This window comes from Bos indicus, chromosome 27 (assembly GCF_029378745.1).
Source record: "Bos indicus isolate NIAB-ARS_2022 breed Sahiwal x Tharparkar chromosome 27, NIAB-ARS_B.indTharparkar_mat_pri_1.0, whole genome shotgun sequence".
Lineage (NCBI taxonomy): Eukaryota > Metazoa > Chordata > Mammalia > Artiodactyla > Bovidae > Bos > Bos indicus.
Genome location: NC_091786.1, coordinates 23,535,677 through 23,560,489, shown reverse-complemented (window position 1 = coordinate 23,560,489; position 24,813 = coordinate 23,535,677). Strand labels below are relative to the sequence as shown.

Below are 24,813 nucleotides of genomic sequence, written 5' to 3'. Positions count from 1 at the left end.
CAGTGCTTATTGCTAGATGTGGCCATACAGCTAAGTTCTAGAATATGAAATATTTGAAACAAAGAAATGTGCTCTTTCTGGGTCCTGCCTTTACCCAGGAGTGTGGTCATCCCAGTACACTTCCCTCTTCTTACTAATCGGGATATAGATAAATGCTCAAGGTGGTAGACCAGATGGATAAGAGGGTCTAAGGTTTAGAAAACATACCATTCCAGAATTACCTATACCCAATTATTATGTCGGAGAAGGTGATGTCACTCCACTCCAGTACTCTTGCCTAGAAAATCTCATGGATGGAGGAGCCTGGTAGGCTGCAGTCCATGAGGTTGTTAAGAGTTGGACACGACTGAGCGACTTCACTTTCACTTTTCACTTTCATGCACTGGAGAAGGAAATGGCAACCCACTCCAGTGTTCTTGCCTGGAGAGTCCCAGGGACGGGGGAGCCTGTTGGGCTGCCGTCTATGGGGTCACACAGAGTCGGACACGACTGAAGTGACTTACCTTACCTTACCGTAATTATTATGTATGTGTGAGAGAAAGATGTTGGTCAAGCCATGTTTATACTGATTTTCTGTGAAAGTAGTCAGATCGATAACATAAAGGATACTTTTGTTGCCTGTTGGAATGTGAGGTTTTTGTTCAAATGGAAAAATTGGATGTCAAAGCTCAAATCATTTTTATATTATCTTTTGTAGTTTACTCTGCTTGGTAACATGGACTATGTCTTATGCAAGCCAATAAAAATATTTTATATATTTATACAACTATTATGGCTATTCAAAAATTGGGGAACTATTTAAATAGTCTCTAGAGAAGACTAATTTCGGACTCTCTTTAATTAGTAAACCACCATCAAGAACAAATATACTGGCTCTTAAAAAAAAAAGTCTAACCTCAAGTCTTTCCCTACATGTTTTCCATCTTCACATCCCATCTGGTTTGAAGAGACCACTTCTTAGACTGTCTTCCTCCCCCACATTTCTTTGGAACTTGTCTCTGAGAATTGCTCTTAACCAGCTGCCTTACCCCAAAGACCCACCCACAGCCTATAAGCGCTGGTCACATGCCACATGACCTTCTTGGCTCATGCACTGATGTCTGCTCATGATCTATTTGGTTTTCCTTTGATTTCAGTGGCTTTGATTTAATGATATATTTCACCATATTGAAGGGAATCATTAGCTTAAAAGGTCAATATTTATCTATATTTATTACAAATGTAGTCACTCCAACTGAGACTTCTAATAAGTATGTCTGGCTATCTTTGATGGCCAGAAATATCACTGGAAAACAAGAAAAAATACATCATGCTGAACAACAAATGCCTGCCAATATTTATAGGTTTGAAGGAATTTATGTCTAAATTACAATGATAACTCTAGAGTAGTATTTCAGTGCATTCTGAGAACGACTCTTAGAAACTCTGTTTTTGTTTTTGTTTTCTTTCCAAGTCTTAAAACCTGATCTCCCTCCTGCAAAAAATTCATGTTCATAAACTCAATGACAGATTTGGTTCACTCATATGCCCATCAGATAATGAGCTGATTAAAGTTCTCTAACCAAAGTTTTATTAGCTTATTCTGCTTTACCTTTCTAAGCTCTAATCTCAAAGCTGTCACCATGCTTGAGAAATAGTTTAAAATATACAGACAACTTAGCAAACTGCTTTCACAATCAGGCCCCTAAGACCTTAGACATGAAAATCTGGTCCATGTGTCTCTCCGGAGGCTTATCTGGAGATAAGTTTTAAACTAGCTACACTATAATTGTGTAGTTGATTGAAACTTTTGTTGATATTCTGAAAAAAGTCTGTATTTGCTTCCATGTCATAAAAGTAATAATAATCATAATAACTGTATAAATAAAGGGTCATCTTATGCCATGTAGAAAATGCTTCTAATAGTTAGCTGAACCCACATCTCCTGAGTCTCTTGTATTGGCAGGTGGATTGTTTACTACTGAGCCACCTAGGAAGACAGTCTAATATTAGGATCTAATATTATTTTGTTTTTGTATCTGCTCATTGTATGCATTTTGCTCAGAATAGTACTACCTTTGAGTTCCCCTGGAGGCTCAGCTGATAAAGAATCCACCTGCCACGCAAGAGACCTGGGTTTGATCCCTGGATTGGGAAGATCCCCTGAAGAAGGGAACAGCTACCCACTCCAGTATTCTGGTCTGGAGAATTCCATGGACCGTATAGTCCATGGAGTCTCAAAGAGTCAGACACAACACCTTTTATAAAAAATATATAGGCCAAAAATGGAAATGCCCTGCCTCTAACCTTTTACTTCTGTTATCTCAAAGTAAATGTTGTCAACAATTTTGTGCCTATTTATCTAGAATTTTGCATATTCTTATTTAGGTAGGCATTTAGAGAGGGTCATAACCCATCTATATTTCTATCTATGTCTGTATCCACATATTTCATCTTATCAGACTGAGACACGCTACAAATATTGGCCTGCCACTGTCTTTTTCTACACACTCTATATCATGAGTACCGTTCAGTTAGAGAACATGATCTCAATCCATCTTTTTCATGGCTGCATACCATTCCAAACTACAGATTAAACAATCATTATACACTAAACAATGATTCAGATCAGATCAGTCGTTCAGTCATGTCCAATTCTTTGCGACCCCATGAATCACAGCACGCCAGGCCTCCCTGTCCATCACCAACTCCCGGAGTTCACTCAGACTCACATTCATAGAATCAGTGATGCCATCCAGCCATCTCATCCTTTGTCGTCCCCTTCTCCTTCTGCCCCCAATCCCTCCCAGCATCAGAATCTTTTCCAATGAGTCAACTCTTCGCATGAGGTGGCCAAAGTACTGGAATTTCAGCCTTGGCATCATTCCTTCCAAAGAAATCCCAGGGCTGATCTCCTTCAGAATGGACTGGTTGGATCTCCTTGCAGTCCAAGGGACTCGCAAGAGTCTTCTCCAACACCACAGTTCAAAAGCATTAATTCTTCAGCACTCAGCCTTTTTCACAGTCCAACTCTCACATCCATACATGACCACAGGAAAAACCATAGCCTTGACTAGATGAACCTTTGTTGGCAAAGTAATGTCTCTGCTTTTGAATTTGATTATACATCCTTGATTGATGGAAATTTATGTTATGTCCTTTTTGTCAGTAACATACAATACAATGATGGACATATCTGTACATATATATTTATGCATTTGTTTTATTATTTCTCTTGGTAAAGTTCTAAAATGGCTAGTGGGCAACTTGAAGCTATTATAACATGCATTCAAAATCAAATCGAACAAAACTTCCTACACACTGATTCTAGAGGTATCTTCTCTTGTAACCATACTTTTCCAGAGTAATTTCCAAACCTCAAATTTTTAATTTAATCTGTTTATTACAGAGCACCCCAAATGAGTTGTAGAGTCAAAACAAACACTCCTCCAGACAATGTCATAATACTTTAGAATGATGAAATGCTTAAAATAGCACATTTAAGTTAGAACTTGTAAATGAGATACAATTATGGCTCTCGTAATGCAACCATGCTATAGTGACACATCCAAGAGCGAATTCCTTCCTGCATTCTTAGAATTGATATAAGTGTCCAAGTGGTGAGCATATGTTTCTGGAATGTTTAATGTTCCTGTCGGCAGTTGGGCAGGGTCTGTCATATTTTAGGGGAACTATGTCATAGGTCAGTTAATACTTTCTTATGTCATTATTGCATTCCCTCCAACAGATTTGATTGACTATATGGACATTTCTGAAAAAGCAACCTGAGCATTCCAATCATAACAACTTTATGCAGCATTAACATTCTAATACAATTTATGCAAGAAAGGAAGAGTTCGCCAGAAGCACAGAATGCTCTGTGGGCATGTATTAACAGTTTGTGCACATTGATCTTTGCTGTAAAGTTTTTACTTCACTTAAACTTACGACACGTTACTGATCTAGTTTGTTAGCAAAACGACGTTTATGGTTTATGGAAACCAGATTTCTTCACCAAAAGGGAGCTGGAGTTTTTGCTTCTCATTCTTGATAGCTCCAGTTGTGCAGAACTGAGAAGTTTAGTTTTGTCTTAGGAGAGTTGGAATTATGGACTCATATTGTATCAAGAAGGGCAAGGTTGCTGCCCTGAAATGTCCAATCTGCAGGGTTTTTTTAAATGTCAATGGCATGTTAGATTTACAGAAGAAATGGTACTCGTATTTACATCAGGACTTTAGAGTACTACATTGTGGGAAGAATGCTGGGGAAATCCTGAAGGTATGACAAACTTTAGTCAAGAGTTCTCTAACCAAACCATGATTCATGCAGTTTGTCTCCAATCCTTGTGTCTCTCACTTGCACACTTCTCAAGGGATCATGGTATCTACAGGATTAGTCAAAGGTGCCTCAGCATAAAATTTTATTTCAGTTATTGATCCTTTTGGTCAAAAGTTAACAGAAAGTTCATATAGCTATGGATAGCAAATGTGCCAGGGTATCATTTAAAATAGCATTAGCATATTTTGGGGGAAGGGGGTACTTTTGCCTTGGTATATGCAAAGGGCTCATTTAAAATATGTGACTTATACCACTTTTATTATAATAAAATATATTTTCTAAAGGGGAAAGAGAAACAAACTGAAATATATAATTTTAATTTAAAGATATCATGATATTCTTTCAGAAAATTAGAGATTGCCCTTCAGATCTATGAGCTATCTGGTAGCTATTTAATTCCAAAGAAAGTGAAATCAGTTCTGTCTTCAACACAATTCCAAAACAAAATGCTCAGGAACCATTATAAATATCACTAGTGAAATAGGTTATCCTGTTTTAATTTTTACATATTGTGATGATTTTCCCAAGATTCTCTTTAAGTCATACAGCTACACTATGGGGCAAAAGAAACAGCAACATATCTTTTTAACCCTAGCAAGAATAATAAATGATGGAAACAAGGATATTTACAAAATTCCAAAAGCCAGATAATTGGTGCATGCGTCTTACCTTTCTTTTACGAAGTCTGACTTGGTTATCTGTGGGTTCCTGGGTGGCCAGAGTCTCCTTGAAGTGTAAACACTGCATGCCATCTCCTGAGTTGAACTTTGGAAGACTTTTGTTTTGATGTTCTGAGAAACCACTCGTCTCCAGGCCATTTTCAGCTGACATTCCACTAGGGCAGGAAGGAGGCTGCAGAAGGCAGCTTCCAGGATCTGTTTTTAATAATGGCAGTCCTCTGTCCATACGAGGAATAGCCAATAACTTATCTTGTACTGCACTGCAGGTGTTGCTTTCATGTTCATCTTTAGGGAAGTCGGGTTTCCTTCGATGTTGAGCAATTACAGCAGAATTAACCAACTGCTTTTCTGGCACAATATCTTTCACATTCAAAGAACTGCAAGCATTCATTTTGGACCGATCTTTTATTTCACTTAAGCTTATCTCCTTACAAAGCTCCAGGCTTTTACTCACCATGTCAACAACTTTCTTGTCCCCCTTTTCCTCAACCAGCCCTAAATCAACTCCACCAGCCATTCCCCAGGAGTCATAAGAATCTTGGTTACTTTCCACAATGGGCAGCGTCTTTACTAAGGAGCCTGCTCCTTTGACGCTATGTTGGTCTGATGTTTCAGGCCCTTGAGTAGTTAGAATCTGTTTATCATCTGTGAGGTACAGATCAGAATCGGTGTCCTCATCAGAAACATGCACAAGTGTTTCTGTGCTGGCCTCCAGAGAAAGGAACTGATCTTCACCTTCATGGCTGTCATCTTCATCCACCTCCTTTGAAATGTGACCCATTGGCCCCTCAGGAATCTCTCTCAGGTCTGAGCCATGACAGCAGTCTGGGAGTGAAACACACCTCTCTTTGCGGTCCACATTTAGAGTTGCATCTTTTTCCATACTTGCCTGCAAGCTGTCAGCTACTAGTCCATGATGACATGCTGTGTTACAATCATCAGAACTAAAAGGCTGTCCCATCCATTGGGTCACATGTTCTTCCCAGCTTCTCTTTCTGATAGCTACAGACATGTCATCGTAGTTTAACAACAGACAGAGAGATACATTCCGTATGAGACTAAAGGAGATGAAACTTGATGAAAGATTACTTCAAATTCACTGATTGAAGAAGAGAGGAAGTTTTGTCATTTCACCACCTATTAAAAAAATAAAATATATACATAGAGTTCAGGATATAATTCTAAAGTCAAAATCTATCGTGGAAAAGAGAGTGCTTAAGCAATGCTATGAAAGATTAAATAAGAGGTTTCAATAAAACTTCCAATTAACAACCTTAATAGGGTTATTTCTTCAAGAAGCAGGCTAATAGAAGAAAATTTTACATTTAGTATCTCTGGTCAAAAATCATTGACAATACTTTTAAATGTGGCTGGATTGACTGACCTATTAATGAATAACCCAGTAGTGCTAGTGGTAAAGAACCTGCCTGTCAATGCAGGAGACAGAAGAGATGTGGGTTTGATCCCTGGGTTGGGAAGATCCCTGGAGGAAGAGATGGCAACACACTCCAGTATTCTTGCCTGGAGAATCCCAAGGACAGGGGAGCCTGGCGGGCTACAGTGCATGGGGTCACAGAGAATTAGACACGACTGAGCGACAGCAGGAGCACAAGCGTGTGTGTGTGTGTGTGTGTATAATTAAAAATCCCACTAGGAAAATAACTGGACTGCTATACTTAATAATTCACCGGAAGAAACAAGTTGCTCTAGCTTACACGCTTCCCTGGTTAACTTTTGTGGAAACAAATTGCTACAGAAATCTATTGGCTGCTTGGTTTGAATTGCACCAAAGGTCACCAGGGAACTACTCATGCAAAACCTGAGCTACAGAGACAACAGTGTAATATATTAGCATGTGAAAGAGCTAATACAGACCCCAAATCACCAGGACACATTTACCCCAGGCAGTGACTAAGAAACTCCCGGGGTAATCAGTTTAGCTCATATTAACACATAATTCATGCATAAGAAGGCATACCACACACCATTTGCAATGCCTTTGGTTAAATGGGCTTCCCAGGTGGCTCAGATGGTAAAGTGCCTGCAATGAGGGAGATCTGGGTTCGATCCCTGGGTCGGGAAGATCCCCTGGAGAAGGAAATGGCAACCCACTCCAGTATTCTTGCCTGGAAAATTCCATGGACGGAGGAGCCTGGTAGGCTCTAGTCCATGGGGTCACAAAGAATAGGACACACCTTAGCCCACTTTCGGGTTAAATATATTTACATACATCCCTTTGCTACTATGACCAGTTTGCAAGCTAGTACTGTTAAAGCTTAGAGAAGTTAAATGACTTGCTTAAGGCTACATATCTCAGGGTAAGCCTGGATTCAAAGTAGGCACCAGTTCTAAGACCCAGAGAGGCAACAAACTTCATTGTCTCCATGGAATGAGATTCTACAGCCTCCTTTCCTTCCAGACACCTTTAATAGGTATAAAATCTAAACTCTTCAGGTAAGGATTCAGGTGAATCAAAAAGAAGATGTGAGCACAGAAAGACAATTGAAACAGTTCTTTAGGAATTTCAGTCTCATTCTGTTTGGCTTCCAAGGAGTTTAGTTTGTATATTTCTGTTAGAATTTGGCCATAAAAATTTTAAGTAAACATGAAAACCAAGCATAAGATAAGGTCAGGATATAAACACATTCCAGATATCCATCCATCCTCTCTGCCTTGAATTATTCAAAGCCTTAGTTAAAGGCAACAAATTACACCAATGTAAACGCAACCTTATAAAAATGACTAATCCAAATTGTGTCCCATAATGAAACCTAATGACTGAATTGTAAAATAAAAAATCTCATTCAAGAGCAGACACTTCTAGTTTCTACGCCACACAAGAACGGTCAGCACATAACATGGACTGGCTTATTGATTTCAGTCATAAACAAGATTAACCGCGGTGCTGGTTTTGGGTCACTTCAGTCTATTGAAAAGGAGTCTGACTGTCCACCAAAAATTTCAAGCTATTCTGACTAAGCACATGCCAGAAAGGTAAATATTCTCATCCTGTAAAGACCAGGAATGTATTAGAATTCTGGTACCCCAGACTGACCAAATAGCATTCTGGATGCTATTTGATTTCCTTAGAGGTCAGTGTGTATCTTTTTGAAAATGGCCAGCATTCACATTTTCCATGTTGGCATTCATTTTGCATTCAAAAGAAAAATATAAAGTCCCTGAATTCCATGCATAAGTCATTATCGTGTGGGAGGCTACGGAAAGTGGAAAAAACGCATAGATGCAGGCCAGAAAATTTCTGCTTTCATGGGCAAATTTGGGTTGTAATAGGGCGGTTCTGTTTTAGATGCTTTCTTTTCTTTATTTTTATCCAGCGTAGAAAGAGCAGGCTAACTTAAGAAATGCCAAGTGGTATTACTGTGTCATTTCTAAGCCACATTTACATTTAAGTTGAGGCTGACTTCTGGTTTTATTTCTTTGATGAAGAAGGTGAAAGAGTTTTATTAACCCCCTGGGGAACAGATTATATAAAAGTTTTGCCTTTAAGTCCTTACCATAATATTAGTTAACTTATTGCACTCAACTCTGGCAAGTATTTTTATAACATCAAAGGAAGACAGTTAAACAGTTCTGAGACAATCTAGATGTAAAGAGAGACTGTAAATTAGACAGGTTCATACACCATTAACTCCTTCTGTCCTAATTTCTTATCTAGGTCCTTTGGACACTTCCAATATCATTCCTGTGAATTTATAGTGTCTTCATCTCAAAGACATAAAATTTTCTAATTTTCATTATGACCATCACCACTATAGCGTGGACATTCACTCCAAATCCTGTGGTCTGATAGATTTTTTTTTTTAATTATCTCAACGAGCTTTCTTATTCACAGTTCTTAATTAAATTCTGATTTGTAAGATTTATAGTTAAAAATCTGTCTGCAGGATCTAAAGGCCGAAAACAGTATTAATTAAAATATGATTATTATTGTCTGGGCTGCCCGGAGGGTGCTAGGGGTAAAGAATCTGACTGCCAATGCAGGAGATGCAAGGGATGCGGGTTCTATTGCTGGGTCGGGAAGATCCACTGGAATAGGAAAATGGCAACCCACTCCAATATTCTTGCCTGAAAAATTCCAATTCCATGGACAGAGGAGCCTGGCGGGCTAGAGTCCATGGGGTCACAGAGTCGGACACAACTGAGTGACTGAGAACATTATTGTCCATCACATATGAGCACCCGGGACTCATTTTCTAAGTCATCTGAATTGACTCGAATCTGTCCTGTAAGATTCAGAAGTCTTTGTAAAAAACCTAAGTTTCCCTTTGAGCCTTCTCACCAGGCTGTCTTATTCAAAATTACATTTCTAACTACTGATGACTTACTTTGCAAACTTCTATTACCATTTTTTAAAATAATCGTTATTATGCAGTTTCATTCAGAATGAGCTCAGCTGCTCAGGGTTTGGATGAGGGATCTGGAAAAGTGTAAGTCATTCTAGGGTGTTGATTTTATGAAGTGAATTTCCATGGGGATTTTTCACTTTTTTAAATGTATGTGTTCAAACACCACTGTATTAATATAACAAGAAACCCTATGTACCTCTAATTATGTAATGATTCTGGAAAATATTTGTGAAATGTCCACATTTGCTTTTTGTGATGTTAGGGCATAGGATGTTTGGACACAGAGTGATTTAAAATGTATTATGTGGGCTCATTTTGTAACACTTACCACCCTTTAACATAAGCATTTTGTGGCATACAGTCTGTATTTTAAAATGAATCAAAGTTGAATATAGTACTAAAAACAATGGAAGATATTCTAGTTTGAGAATCCCTGACTTATTTCTGACATCAAGCTATCATGCTCTCTTTTGCAACTGCTTCTGAAATGAACACACATTTTGTATTTTGACCTGGCAGTGGTCCTCAGGGAAGAAGAACCCGATGGGAATCACTACTGCTGACACGATAGCCTGGGAGAACTCGGGGCAAATGAAGTACTTGTGGCTGAAATCAAGTGGGCAGTACCTTAGAACTGACAGCAACACTGCCTGATCATAGTCATTTATTCAACAAGTATTTATTTAGGACTGAACAGGCTACAGAAGGCTTCCCAGGTAGCTCAGTGATAAAAGAACCCACCTGCGAATGCAGGAGATGCAAGAGACACGGGTTTGATCCCTGGACTGAGATGATCTCCTGGAGTAGGAAATGGCAACCCACTCCAGTATTTTTGCCTGGGAAATACCATGGACAAAGGAGCCTGGTGGGCTATAGTCCATGGGGTCGCAAAGAGTCAGACACGACTGAGTGACTGAGCATGCACGCCTGGGCTGTAGACAGTCTGCTAAACACTGGGAATATAAACCTAAATATATATTAAGTTGTTTTGTCCTTTCAGAGCACAGATGACATATATAGATATACGTGCACATATATAAATAAATACACACACGCACACGCACATGATTGACTCCTGGGTTGTTTTTAGACACCTTCACACAGATGCTGCATATTAACAGAAGAGAAAATAAAGGCATAACAGTACTGCTGGTTTCTCTGTATTTTCCCACTTTCTTCTAGACAGCTTGGCTAGAATTACTTCTGGTTTTCCTTTACGTCTTTCTTCTTAATTACCCATCCTGTATTAAATTTCTAGGTCATGTTTTTCTCCTACTACTGTTGTAACGCATATGTGCATATGTGTGTGTGCATGTGTGTGTGGGAAATAGTTACCACATAGTATGTATTCAGTCACTGGGAGAAGGAATGAATATTATAAGGGGAATAATCTCCTTTTAATTAAAAGTAAGTTAAGCTCCTTCCCTGATGGCTCAGTAGGTAAAGAATCCACCTATAATGCAGAACACATAGGAGACACGGGTTCGATCCCTTGGTCGGGAAGATTCCCCAGGGTAGGAAATGGCAACCCACTCCAGTATTCTTGCCTGGGAAACCCCATGGTCAGAGAAGCCTGGCAGACTACAGTCCATTGGGGTGGCAAAGTGTTGGACATGACTGAGCAACTATGCACACACACACGGATTAAATTCCCTAACATGAACTCTTGCAAGAATAGAGAATGCTCCTGAACCAAGAAAAGAACATTTCTATTAATACAATGGCCCATGCTGTTACTAATGTAAGGGTCAAGTTGGTGATATGGAGAGATGGGGAATCTGAGCATCCTATAATGATTTGACATCTTAATGGATCTTGGCCTGCCCTCGGGGAGTCAACTTTGCATATCATGCCACCCAAACACTTATTGAGTTGAATTAGACAATCAGAACAGGATCAACAACAGTCAAACAGACACAGGTCTTCAAATGTGTGCTCAGAATGGCAAAGTAAATCTTCCTGACAGTGAGCATGGGTGGAGGTCGAAATGGAATTCATTTTCTTGATGGAGCTGTCAAAGAACAAATCATCTAGCAAACTAAACTGTAGCACATCTGGGCACCTTCCACTGCCCCCAACTCAATGATAACATGAGAGGAGTGCTTTAACATGCAAAACTGGTGTCACGTATTCAGGAGGCTTAGGATCAGCGAGAAAGCCTGGGACAGACATGGTTAATCTCAATCCCTGTATGTAAATGCATGATGAACAAATAGCCAAAAAAAAAGAAAATCACATATTTTAAAAAAGCATTTCTATGAGTCTAGTCAGGGTAGCCAACTTTTAATAAAACACAATTAGCACTTATTCTTTAAAATATTCATGCTCTCTAATCCAAATTAGACAGGGTTAGAATTAGGCTTAAGGAGAGAGAAACCTCCTCCTCTCCTTAAGCCTAATGTTTTTGCATAACATGATGCAAAAATTTCTCACTATATGATCGTATGCAGATTTCCTTTTTTTAGTGGCAATCTGGGTCTATTCCTTCACAAAGTCATTATTCATCTACTTTTACATACTGTGTCAAAAGTTGGTAGTTATTCATTATCCCTCATCAGCTGTCTGTGGAAAAAACAAACTCCTATTAAAATCCTTTATTGATAAATTACTTAATAGAGCTTAAAATATTATATCTGAAAAAGCTTCTGTGTCTTTAGGCTGTCTGGAAATTATCAACAGCCTTTTAAATTATAGGGTAAACCACCTAGAATAAACTAAGTCAATGGAGTAAGTAGTACATCACTTTTTCCGGCAGACACATCTAAGCTTCCATCATTTTTGATCTTAAGAAAAAGAATGAAGAAATAGGTACCCAATTAAAATACTTTTTAAAATGTTTACCTATTTTCATGTATATATTAGTTTTACTGAGCTTGGTAATCTTTTCTCCTTCTTAGCTCTCAGAGTCAAATATGTTCCAGGAAGCAAGTATATTTGAAAATTAACACAGTCAATCCACTAGAAGTCAGCTCATCGGAAAAAAGAAAGCTGTTAAAAAATTGCAAATTATTATTTCTGAGTTATCCTATTTTTACCTCCAGCTTCCTCCTATATAATGTAGCCGTGTGTGTGTGTGTGTGCGTGTGCGTGTGTGTGTGTGTGTGTGTGCGTGTGTGTGTGTGTGTAGTCACTCAGTCCGATTCTCTGTGACCCCATGGACTGTAGCCCGCCAGGCTCTTCTATCCCTGGTAGTTTCCAATTCCCTTGCAGGGAGGAGCTCAGATACTGGCAGTGTCTGACTTATCACCACTTTATAGCTCAAGTCAGCCAGGTTTGCATATTCCCAGAACATTTTCTTAAATAACCACGTGTAATGTGACTAAATCTTTTAAAATGTCATGATATTTGCCTGATATCACTAAAAGTTTTCTGGAGATAATTGGTTTCCAAGAGATCCCAGAATTAACGCAGTCTTGGGGGATAATATTGTATTATGGATGCAGTTATTTCTAGATATCTATATTTCCTTAGGGATTCCATGTTTTATTTTCTTTTTTTATGTACATAGTCTTCTCAATAAGTGTCCCATTTCATGCAGATCCCTTTGAGCATCTAGAACTACACTGTAGCTTAGGTATTTCTGCAAATAAATTCATTAACGAATGATTAATTATTTCACATTTTGACTTCATATCTTTTCTGCAAACTCCCTTAAAACCAAAGAAAAGTATTGCTTTCGCTCTGAACTTGTTGCACTTGAAATTTTTGATGCAACAGGAAGCAACTTAAAATTAAATTTTATATCAAATGTTTCATTGTCTTTTTTTATGGCAAAGCAATATGACTGAAATGTGATTTCTGCCTTTTTGTAAAAAGATACTTCTATTCCACAACAGACATGAATTATAATGCTTTATCATCAGCATAGTGAGATGTGGCTTTGCTTTAAGTGGTCACTTTCTATTTTTAGCTTTGCTATCATTTCTAAGAACACTCCAACGGTAGACATAGTAATCACTAAATATAAATAAGAGATAGGGCTACAGCAACACAGGTGCTCAAACAGCTCGGTGACAACATGATCCTGAGATTTCAGCCATTTGATAAGTACAACTTTCACTGAAATCAGGAACATGAAATCATTTGAGAACTCAGTTACTTCTGTTAGGTTGGTCTCCCATCAGGGATTGATGCCTCTGATATCAACTTTTGTCCTCTGCGGTAGTGGTGGTTTAGTCGTGTCCAGCTCTTTGCGACCCCATGGACTGTAGCCTGCCAGGCTCCTTTGTCTATGGGATTTTCCAGGCAAGAATATAGATCATCTCCAGATGATCTTTCCAGCTGAGGGATTGAACCCATGTATCCTGCATTGCAGATGCTGAGCCACCAGGGGTATCCTTCTATATTTAATATCTATCATTCTCAGCTTATTTTTTTCATCTCCTTATGTATATTTTAGATTGTTTTTACTACCAACTGTCCCCAATACCCAAGAAATAGTTGGTGCATTAGAAACTTTTGATGATCATGGTAATAGTGATAGTAAAAAAGCTTCCATGTATTAAGTGTTTACTGTGGATCAGGCCCTTGGAGAAGGCAATGGCACCCCACTCCTATACTCTTGTCTGGAAAATCCCATGGACAGAGGAGCCTGGTAGGCTGCAGTCCATGGGGTCACTAAGAGTCAGGCACGACTGAGAGACTTCACTTTCACTTTTCACTTTCATGCACTGGAGAAGGAAATGGCAACCCACTCCAGTATTCTTGCCTGGAAAATGCCAGGGACAGAGGAGCCTAGTGGGCTGCCGTCTATGGGGTCGCACAGAGTCGGACACGACTGAAGTGACTTAGCAGCAGCAGTGGATCAGGCCCTGCATTTGGTGTTGTCCTTTCACTGTCTCCTTAGTAACAATATTCATGAGCAATAAGTACTCTATGTAGTGGGTACTGTTATTATCCTATTTTATACAGAGACGTTTTGGCAGGACTAAGGAATACATCAATGTCCAACACCTATTGGTGGCTGGTGTTTATTATCTCTATTTTTTTGTGAGGGCAAGATGTCTGTTAAACAATCTTTTTCTTTTTCAGGTGATTTGCATTCATTACTTAGGTTCTGTATTCCTATTCTTCAAGAATAGGAATAGTGAAAATCATTGACAGAAATAGTAATATTGGGCTACAATAATAATGATGAGCTGATAATACATGTAAAGCACTTAATCCATGGCATAGTGCAATAAAACTAGATACTAGAAGACGATGACGATGATGAAGATGGTGACAGTAGTAATTCCTTTATTTTGACAGATCTTAGCTGCAGAATCCTTAACTGAGGAGGAGCTGGAACTATCCTTTGTATGCCCATGTTATTTCAATACAGATGAGTGATTTGACAACAGAGTGAAATGCCATGATTCTTTCTTTCTCGATTCATTTGACCTCTGCTTTTTAAAAAAAAAAAAAAAAAAAACAGAAATTTGTTTGTTATACTGTATGTGACCCAACTGGCACATTCAAAGTCTCATCTGATGCTCAAAATGACCCGGTGATATAAATATTTACAGTATCTTCCAGATTTTACCAATAAAAAGCAGAAGCTCAGAGTAGATATGGGGCGTGCTTGAAACCACAGAGCAGATTCAAATGGCAAAGATGCAAGACTGAGCCCAATTTCCATCTCTTCCCATGAGCTTTCCAGTACACCACCCCATTTAAATTGTGGAAAATTCACCAGTGCTCTGCTCTCACTGGCCTCATGTAACTTTTAACTTTGAACTATTTTTGGATGCTCACGCTTCCCTCTGGTTCTTAATGAACTTGTAATGTCATCTTATGAGAGTGTTGTTAACCTCTGGCCTCAGGCTCTGATGACTCTTGCCAACCTCTTATTTTCTTTCCTCTTTAAAAATTATTATTCAGTCATTACAGGATGTCTGGAAAACGTAAAAAAAAAAAGTCTCACAACACCCACTCTTCAACATTGGTTTTCCTTTCCTTTCTTCTTTCCCTCCTATTTACTCCACAAACATTTACTAAAAAACAGGTATTGACAGTACCTGACACACTAGATATTTTGCTAATTGCTGGGAATAAAAAGCAACACTTACTGAATTTCTGATCTTGCTTTCTGCTCTTCCTACTTTCTTTCTATCTCATTTCTACTAATGGACTGATTCCCTCTGGATTATCTGAACTGTATCGCTAAAGCCATTCTGTTATTTCAGTCTAAGACAACCTTTTCATACATAGAGGTCTTCCCTTGTGGCTCAGCTGGTAAAGAATCCACCTGCGATGTGGGAGACCTGGGTTCCATCCCTGGGTTGGGAAGATCCCCTGGAGAAGAAAAAGGCTACCCACTCCGGTATTCTGGCCTGGAGAATTCCACGGACTATATAGTCCATGGGGTTGCAAAGAGTCAGGCATGACTGAATGACTTTCACTTCACTTTCATACATACAAGCAGTTACAACTGCTTTTTTCAATCCTCTATCTTCTTTCATGAACAAGTTCACATACATGCTGTTTACACTGCCTTTTTTTTTAAACACAAAAATTCCTATTCAATATTTTCAAGTTCACTTATTATACTTTATAATACACTGAATCAAAATAAATAATCTCTTTTAAACTAGGTCTCAAGGTCCACCTTCATCTTTATTCTGAATAACTTCCTCAAAAACTAAGCCCATCTATTTCTCAAAACTCTATGAGCAGACCAGCAGTTTAGTGCCAAATGAGAATGGCAGAAATACATGCTGTATTTCTGTATCCACACCAAAGACAATCTGAATTTGGGCTTCTCTATAAACCTGTTTGACTTAAATTGTACAAACAAGGGCCTTATCATTCACTTGGAAGAAGAAGGCTCAATATACTATTTTCTTAAAATCTGGAGGAATTTTCCCTCTTTCTCTTTAAATTCTGATGTAAAATTCTTAACATTTATTCAAATAATAACTGATCTAAACCTAAATCATCACTCATTTGGAACTTTGCTGTACTGTAATGATATCTACAGAGAGAATTCTCATTGTAAGATGATACTGATGCCAATTCATTCATTCTCTAAAAAGAAAATGAATGAAAGGATGGTCCAGTGGCTAAGACTCTGCACTCCCAATGCATGGGGGCCTGGGTTCAATACCCGGTCACAGAACTAGATCCTACAAGCCTCAACCAAGAGCTCGCATGCTGCAACTAAAGATAGTACATGCACAACCAAGAATCAGCACAGTAAAAACAAAACAAAACCGAAAAGACAATCCTATAAGACTCTTTCTCTATAAGTAAGATTAAAACATGCCTAAAGCATTTGTGGGCCTTCCTGGTGGCTCAGCGGTAAAGAACTCAGCTGCCAATGCAGGAGATGCAGGTTCAATCCCTGAGTCAGGAAGATCCCCTGGAGAAGAGAATGGCAACACACTCCAGCATTCTTGCCTGGAGAATCCCATGGACAGAGAAACCTGAAAGGCTTCAGGTAGACTCAGTAAGTCTACCCCATGGTCCCCAAGACTCAGACCCGACTTGCTGACTAAACAAAAACAGGGGTAGGTATGGGTAGGGGCTTCCCAGGTGGCGCTAGCCATAAAGAACCCACCTCCCAGTGCAGGAGACATGAGAGATGCGCGCTCGATCCCTGGGTCAGGAAGATCCACCAGAGGAGGGCACAGCCCCCAGCTTCAGGATTCTTGTCTGGAGAATCCCATGGACAGAGGAGCCTGGCGGGCTACAGTCCATAAGGCTGCAAAGAGTCGCACATGACTGAAGGGACTTGGCACGCACATATGGTATGAGCAGACTTGGATAGGGCCAGAAAAATTCTCTTTTTTATTATAACGTACTCAAGAAAAAATAAATAAAATGATATACTACTCTCTTTCACTAAGCCCTTTAGTTAATCATGCAATCAGTTATATGGGCTATTGCTTTACGTGTTTATTCCTCATTCCAATCATGTAGAGGGTAGAGACATTGGAAGTGTTGAATAGCTTATCTTTTAAGTGGTAATAACATCAGGAAATCCAATCTGGTTCATAAAAATGGGGGGAAAAGGGTCACGACTCACATTTTCTCTAACAACATGGGATGTACTAAAAATGAAACATATTAGTTTTATTAGAAAGGCCCTTGCCATGAAAAGTGCAGTGTTTCAGCATGATCAGCAACATATACTGTCATATATGAGGAATGGTACAGATGAAACAGCCAACTCCTCCATTTAACACTGCACTGGTCAGCCATTTATTTATATACCATAACAAATTCTGCATTCTACAACTAAAGGACTTTGTAGAAGGCTCAGAGTAGATATATGAACCAATTAAAGGACTAAAAATAAGCTGTTGAAGGCATGATGAAAAGAAGTGGGTTTATTTGGCCTCAAAATGTACACATATTTTCACATGTCCATTTAGCCTTTTCACATTTCCACTCAGGTAAAAATGCATAGAACTGGAAACAGGCTATAGCAATGGAGATTTAGGTTATTTAAATAAAAACATGTCTGGGTGTGTAAGATTCTTAAACTGATTCCAATGGGGGGCAGTAAAATCTTTCCTGAACGTCACTGGTTGGGTTGGGTTATAATGATACCATTTAGATACAAAAATATGAATCAGACAACCTCCTTTTTAACTCTATGTTTTTAAGAAACATCAGTTTAAAATTAATATAATTATTAGCATATGGATTGATTTCCTGGGCATAAACATGAAATGTAACAAAACGGTCACAAACAAGTTACTCCTTTAAAGTGTTTGTTGAAGGTAGAAGAAAACTTTTGCATTTGAGGAAATTTCATTACTTAGTAAACTTGATTCTTTTTTAAAACCAGGAATTTTCTTTTCCCCCCATGCTGTAATACTAGTGGCAGCTGTAAGCCTTTTATTTTTTTAAGAAGCATTTCAATTTTCTGTTTAAAGGTAGCCTTCTACCGGATATGGATATGTTCATACCCTATTATGCATAATTATTATTTGGGAGCAAGATGATGTGATATAAAGTTATCTGAATTATGACACAGGGTATGGTGGTTCCAATGTCATCTTTTCAACTAGCGGTTTGACCTTGGACAGGTCATTTTTGAATGTCATACTTCAGCTTCTTTATTGGCACCTTTAAAACAGTGTTAGAAGAGGTGACCTCTCATATTTTTTTCCTTCCTTAAAATTCTATTGAGGAATTTTATTAAATTATAATTTAGAAAAGTCAATATTTTAACATATTAAACAGATTCTTTTTATCACTTTTAAGTCTTAACATGACTTAAGTTGTTAGTGAATAGTTAGAATTTGTCAACACAAGTTATTCTAGCATAAAATTTAAGCATGATTAGCTAATACAGCAAATGGTCACCTTATACCATGTCAAAGTTTATGACGAAAACTTTGACTTCATATGATCCAACTGTCAAATAGCTTTCATATTTCATTTAGGATATTTTGTGTTCATCTAATAAATTTGGAAATATGCATGGCTATTTGTTTCTTTCACATATCTTTCCATATTATTTCTATAAAATAATGGTTTTCATTCTAAGTATTCAGAAGTATAAATATAACACTATGTTATCTATTAAAACTCTGCTATTTCAGACATTACTATATTTCTTTCCTTATACACTGCACGTGTAAACATAAGTTAAAAACACTACAGTCCTGTGGAAATGTAATTTTATGATTACATGAATTATGGACACAGATCAGCTTTTCATATGATTTTAGTGATCTCCAGCAACCTTAAAATGGTAATAAGGAATGTCATTGTCATTGAGATTTACTTTAATTATTCAAAAATATTCACACAGAATTTGAGCAGTGAATAGTTAAAATTCAGGAAAGTTAATATATATCTTAAATCTAATTCTGATATTTAAATTTTTAAAAATCAGAGTAAATTCTATTTAGGATAGAAATAAGTTGTAAACTTTCATGTGTTTACTTTTTTGAAAAATAAATAAATAAACCATTTATTAGCAAGCTGTACATTAGCAGTTTGACCTGTAGTTGAAACTGGGTGGGGACATACTGAAGACTCCAATCTTCATATTTTAAATGAGACACAAACTTTTCTTTGAAAGATGCATTATTAAGAAATAAAGTCATTCTAGTAGGAACTACTCTTCTCTTGGCAAAAGACGGGGAAAGAAAAAAAAATCATTTACACTTCACACTTAATGTGTGACAATAATGTATTTGTTTCACAAAAGTCATAAAATAGGGAAACTGGTCTTCTGGCTTTAGTCATAAATAAGGATGAAAAGGACTTGAAAATAAGATCTTACTTTGCGGAGAAAAAGAGTGAAGTCTCCCTGGAGCCTATTTCCGAATTGACATTCTGCTAAAACAGTTTGACCCACAGTTTTCTTCTTATTAAACCTTTTCCACTTCTGATTTCGTGGCTCAGCTCTAACACCCAAGAAATCACCCACTCCGTGCAAGATGCTAACATGTCTCTCAATCTTTCTGCCTCTCTGTAGATTGCCTCAAAGCGGAGAGATAGATAGTCCACAGCGTCTTACCTCGACGAGGAGGAGCTGAAACGCCGAGGCATGACATGCTTCAACACTCAGCCTAGGAGAGGAGTCCGTCTCCGTTACTTTCTCCAAAATATAAGTTCACATTTCGTGGTTGAGATCATGGCTCTATTCTAAGCGGTTCTGCGCAGTGTGTGATTCTAACAAAAACAGCCTCCGCAGCTGGAGGGAGCCTTAGCCGAAGCCGGAGTCTGTCAAGGCGTTCCTAGTGACTTCTGTCTAGTAAATTCAGACTGATGTTTTGCAAAAGGGGCCTCCACAACCAGGCCCAGATTGCCTGCGAAGCATTTCCTGCCTCTGAGTGGTGTGCGTGTGAGAAAGACTGAGCCGGGAGGAGGGGAGGGGGGAGCCCTGAGGCCGGCGATTTAGGAGTTCTGATTTTACACAGAACTGAAGTGAGTTTGTCAAAACCCTTGAGGTGATTAGCTGGAGAGTCATAAAGCCGTAAAGCCTTTTTCTATCCCACACTGCTTATGGAAAAAAAAAAAGATAGAAAACATAGTTCTTTCCTTCCTCTACAACTTTTCCACTGTATTCAGTGTATACACACAATGTAATCAAAATACCTTTGCAGGACTCCTTTCAAAAGATCTTTTAAGGGAGCAAGATGCAGTTAGAGTTTTTTAATACCGTAATTCTTCTAAATTTGAAAACCTTTTGACCGTTCCTTCATTTAAATTGCTGCAGCCAGATTACACACCGTACCTGAGATCTGTTAAGTGAGATCCTAGGAATCCAGCAAACAGAACGTTTTCTTCAAAATCTCTGATCCCAAGAATCCTTCCCGGAAATAAAGTAGTTTGTGTCAGGGCCCAGGCAGCCTTGCTTCTGGCCAGAATCCTCCAGTCACACACATCTAGTGCTGGAAAAGCAGAAGACAGACTCCATCTTGATCCTATTACAGTCTTGCTGACATTAACCACTTGCAACTGCTTCCATCCCGCAGAACAGAGTCTGGGACTCACATCTCTCAAGCAGCTCACAGTATCTGTATCCTTCCTCCGACACAAATGTTGTGAACTATCGTCTGTTTATCTTTTCTGCTTTCTTGTGCCTCCACTGGATGACTTCCTCCTAGCTGCTCTAGGCTGGGAACTTGGACTACCATTTGGTTTTGATTAAAACCAGACAGCCAACTCTGGAGAATGTAGGGAATAAGCTAATGGAAACAGCAAGTATGGCTTTAATTAGTGCGTCAATTAATAATAGATGTTCGCTCCTCTTATAATAAGATGACACAGATATCAAGGCAGAGGAAGCGCAAGTCGTTTCAGGAAAGAAGTTGCACCAGTTCTTCCTTTATGACCCAGGATTCTCTTTGGGGAACGTGGAAGGAAAGAAGGGTGCTGTGGCCTTGAGACATCCAGGTTGTGTAGAGGCGGGTGCAGCAGGCTGGTTGTTTATACCAGAGAAACAGGAAACAGCATCTCTGAGTTTAATTATCTTGCTTGGTTGAAACTGTTCAGTAATGCCTCCCTTCTACTTTATTTACAATCAATGGATTCTCTTGCGGTTTATGACATAGGTATTTCTTTCAGTGGTTAGTGATCAGATTAACCTGATCATTGGGTCTACATGGGGCTTGCAACTACCCAGAGATTTCCAATAATGAGAGGAACAATCCCAATTTATATATGAGAAAAGAGGAACTTAAAAAGGGATATAAGAAATATTAAACCTATTAGCCCTAGATGTATGTGATACATCTCTGAAATTGTAAGCAGTTTTCATTATTCACGTTTATTCTCTAATTTTTATCAAGACTGACAGACACCTAGATAGCATAATGATCATGTTTTGAGTACTTGCTGATACTACTGAGTAGATGACAAGTCAGAGTATTATGTTATAGCCATTATTTCTTTTCTTATTCGGTAGCTAAAATCTCTCAAAGATAGTGCAAAGCATGGACTATCAGAAATATCAAACCCAATGCTTAACATTTGGTTTGTATGTTAAATTTGGTTAAAACGGTAAGTGGCAGGGATAACATTTTATATATAATTTTCAGATGAAGAGCATTCAAATAACCTGGAGGGAGAAGCAATTTTTAGGAGTTTATCTCAAAATATTACTGATTTAAAAAATGAGCATTTAGATTCCTTGAAGTTAACCTTCAGCCACAAGAAGGAAGTCCACAACTTCATAAATTCTTTAAAGGGTCATTTATGTTCATATTCAAAATACTTCCACTGAAACTATTTAATCTTCCCAACTATCATTGTGTGTATTCTTATTTTTATCTTACAGATGAAGTATTAGAAATTTATGAGAGTAATTTTCTCACAATCAAATGATGGACAGTAGCCAAGTCTACTTTGGAACCCACATTTTCTAACTGTAACACCCTGAGTTCAACTGTCTCTCTTGACGCTCTCTTAATTGCTGTGTGAAACTAGGAAGACTTCTTAAACTCTCTGAGTTTCAGATTCCTCGTTATAAATAGGGACAATTCCACATAACTCCCAGATTGGAAAATAGGATTAAATTTATATACAGATATATTTATAAATTTATCTCTTTCCCTTCAGAAAACACTGGAGCAGAATGGAATGAGAATTGATGTAAGTTCTTTCCTAAAATAACTTGTATATCTCTATACCTATCTGCTTGTAGCTCTGCCTCTGGTAACAGAGGGCACTCAATAAACATTCTCACTCCGCAAATTCTTCTTGACTAGATTCTCCTCCTGAGTACTATAATCCCCCTCTTGTATAATTTAGCCTTGTTTCTGTTTATATTGGCCTGAGGAAACAACAAAACCCTGTTCACATAGATTTATAAATGGTTTTTTAGATATCCAGATACTCTTATTAGTAATTTTCTCCTTAACGTTCTCTTCCCTAAACAAATAAGACTTCACGATTTACTCTATTATTTAGAAGGATTTCTTCCCAAATCTTTAATCACTCTTATTTATTTTTCATCCTTCAGTTGCCCGACTCCAAACAAATCCCAGAACTTATATTCTCATAAATGCTTTACCAGATATGAGGATAAAGATAACTAATGAGATCGTTTCCTAAATATTTAACATAGTGTCAGGCACATAGAAGGGTTTCAAGATATTTGTCCTCTTCTCCTATCCACTTGTAAATCTCAATACAAAACTCCTTTAAATGTTTGCATATTATTCAGCTAATAAAATATGGTAGAGGGGCAGTTAAAAAGTTGAAAGCAAAGTATCAGGAAAGAACTCTGGCTCCAAAACTAACAACCGTGATGACCCTATTCAAATTACTTATCCTGCATAAACCTTGGTTTTAGTCTCTGGATCTAAGGGTTTTTCAAAATTAGAGATGATAGTCCACGTCAAGTCATTAGACTTCATGGCTGGTGTGACAGTCATTGTTATCTAGAATTATTTTTACCATTTAAATAATTGCCTTTTTCATGTTTGCATCTCTATTCTATGATTGTTTTCCTGAAGACTTGTATCTACTGAGCTCAGTTAAATGTACACATTTGGAACAACTTTATTGGTGGAGCAATTAGGTACTTTTTTTTTTTTTTTAAGAAAAAGGAATTGCAGAACGAGGATTATAAGTTATTGTGAAGATGAGCTTTTTTTCCATGCTGTTATTGTTGTTCAGTCACAAAGTTGTATCTGACTCTTTGTAACCCCATAAACTGCATCATGCCAGGCTTCCCTGTCCTTCTTCCCATGTACTAGGATCTAAAAAATAAACACTGGCTATGACTGGATAGCTAATCCTCAACTATCATTGGGAAATTTAAATCTGCACTTTTATAGAATTCAAGGACTCTAAAGTCCAACAACCTTTTGATTGTGTGAAGTGGAACCTATCCTTTGAAAATAGTGTTTAGCCCTTTATGAATTGAGTACAATCATCATTAATTCAGCACTCACATTTAACATTTGTGATATTGTGGGTATAAGCAGGCTTTTATTTTTCTGTTTTAGTGAAAGAATAGAGTCCTAATAGTAATGAACTTAAAATTAATATAGAGTGTCTTTTTTTTTTTAACATGTAACTATTTTATTGAACAAGCTTGATTTAAGAGGATATAGGCCAATCTTATTCCCTATCGCTTCTTTAAAGCACTTTAGAATTGTCCACACAAGTACATGCCGTGCTTAGTCACTCAGTCATTTTCAACTCTTTGCAACCCCACGGACTGTAGCCCTCCAGCTCCTTTGTTCATGGGGATTCTCCAAGCAAGGATACTGGAATGGGCTGTCACGCCTTCCTCCAGGGGATCTTCTTGACCAAGGGATTGAACTCTTGCCTCTTGCATTTCCTGCACTGGCAGGCAGATTCTTTACCTCTAGCGCCACCTAGGAAGCCATGAAGAAACTGTCTCTGAAAACTGATCTTTCAAAAATCTACGTGAAAACTTTGCTTGCAATTTATTGGAGTAACCACATATGTGTCAGAGCAATAAAGATGTAGTATTTGATAGATTTCTAGTTATTTTTTCAGCAATATTTACATGTACTTTCTTCCAATAGGCTCATTTTGATAGACATACCCATGTAGGAAAAAAATACAATTTTGTAGTTTTAATAATCTGCATATGCATATTAGTTTTGGATCAGTGTTGTCAATGATCCAAATTTGGTTAGCTCTTGATAAATGTTGATTTTTTATTTTTTATCACTGATTTTTGATCAATGTAATTCTGATTGGTTAGTTTTTGGATCAATGTTGTCACACTTTTGATACCACATTTTGCCAAACATTTAGTATTCATCCAGAAGAATTTATTAAAGGAACACAAGTTTGATGTTAAGCTGACAAAAGTAGCAAAACCATATAAATTCACCAAAACCCATTATATCTGCTTTTTGGATTATTATATACATTGCTTCCCTTCCAATTACAACTCTGGAATAGCTATGAAAAAAAGTATACTGATAAATTCCCAATAGAAATTAAAACATAAACTTAGAAAACAGTAAAAAAAAAATAGAAGAAAGAAAAACTACACTGGCACAATATATATGGTC

At 37.9% G+C, this 24,813-nt stretch overlaps 1 protein-coding gene across 4 annotated transcripts in view; it reads right to left on the bottom strand.

The window, feature by feature from the left end:
- Window positions 1-24,813, bottom strand: part of DLC1 (DLC1 Rho GTPase activating protein) — a 522,352-nt gene that overhangs the window by 420,120 nt on the left and 77,419 nt on the right. The window contains exons 1-2 of one of the 4 annotated variants that reach the window (XM_070781603.1): window positions 20,547-20,849; window positions 4,987-6,134 (exon numbers count right to left, since the gene is read on the bottom strand). In XM_070781603.1, coding sequence (XP_070637704.1) covers window positions 4,987-6,009 — 1,023 coding nt within the window. In that variant the 5' untranslated portion in view covers window positions 6,010-6,134; window positions 20,547-20,849. Of the gene's footprint in view, window positions 1-4,986; window positions 6,135-19,826; window positions 20,204-20,546; window positions 20,850-24,813 lie in introns of those variants that run through there. The other 3 variants (XM_070781608.1, XM_019953385.2, XM_070781604.1) reach the window with 3 other exon arrangements.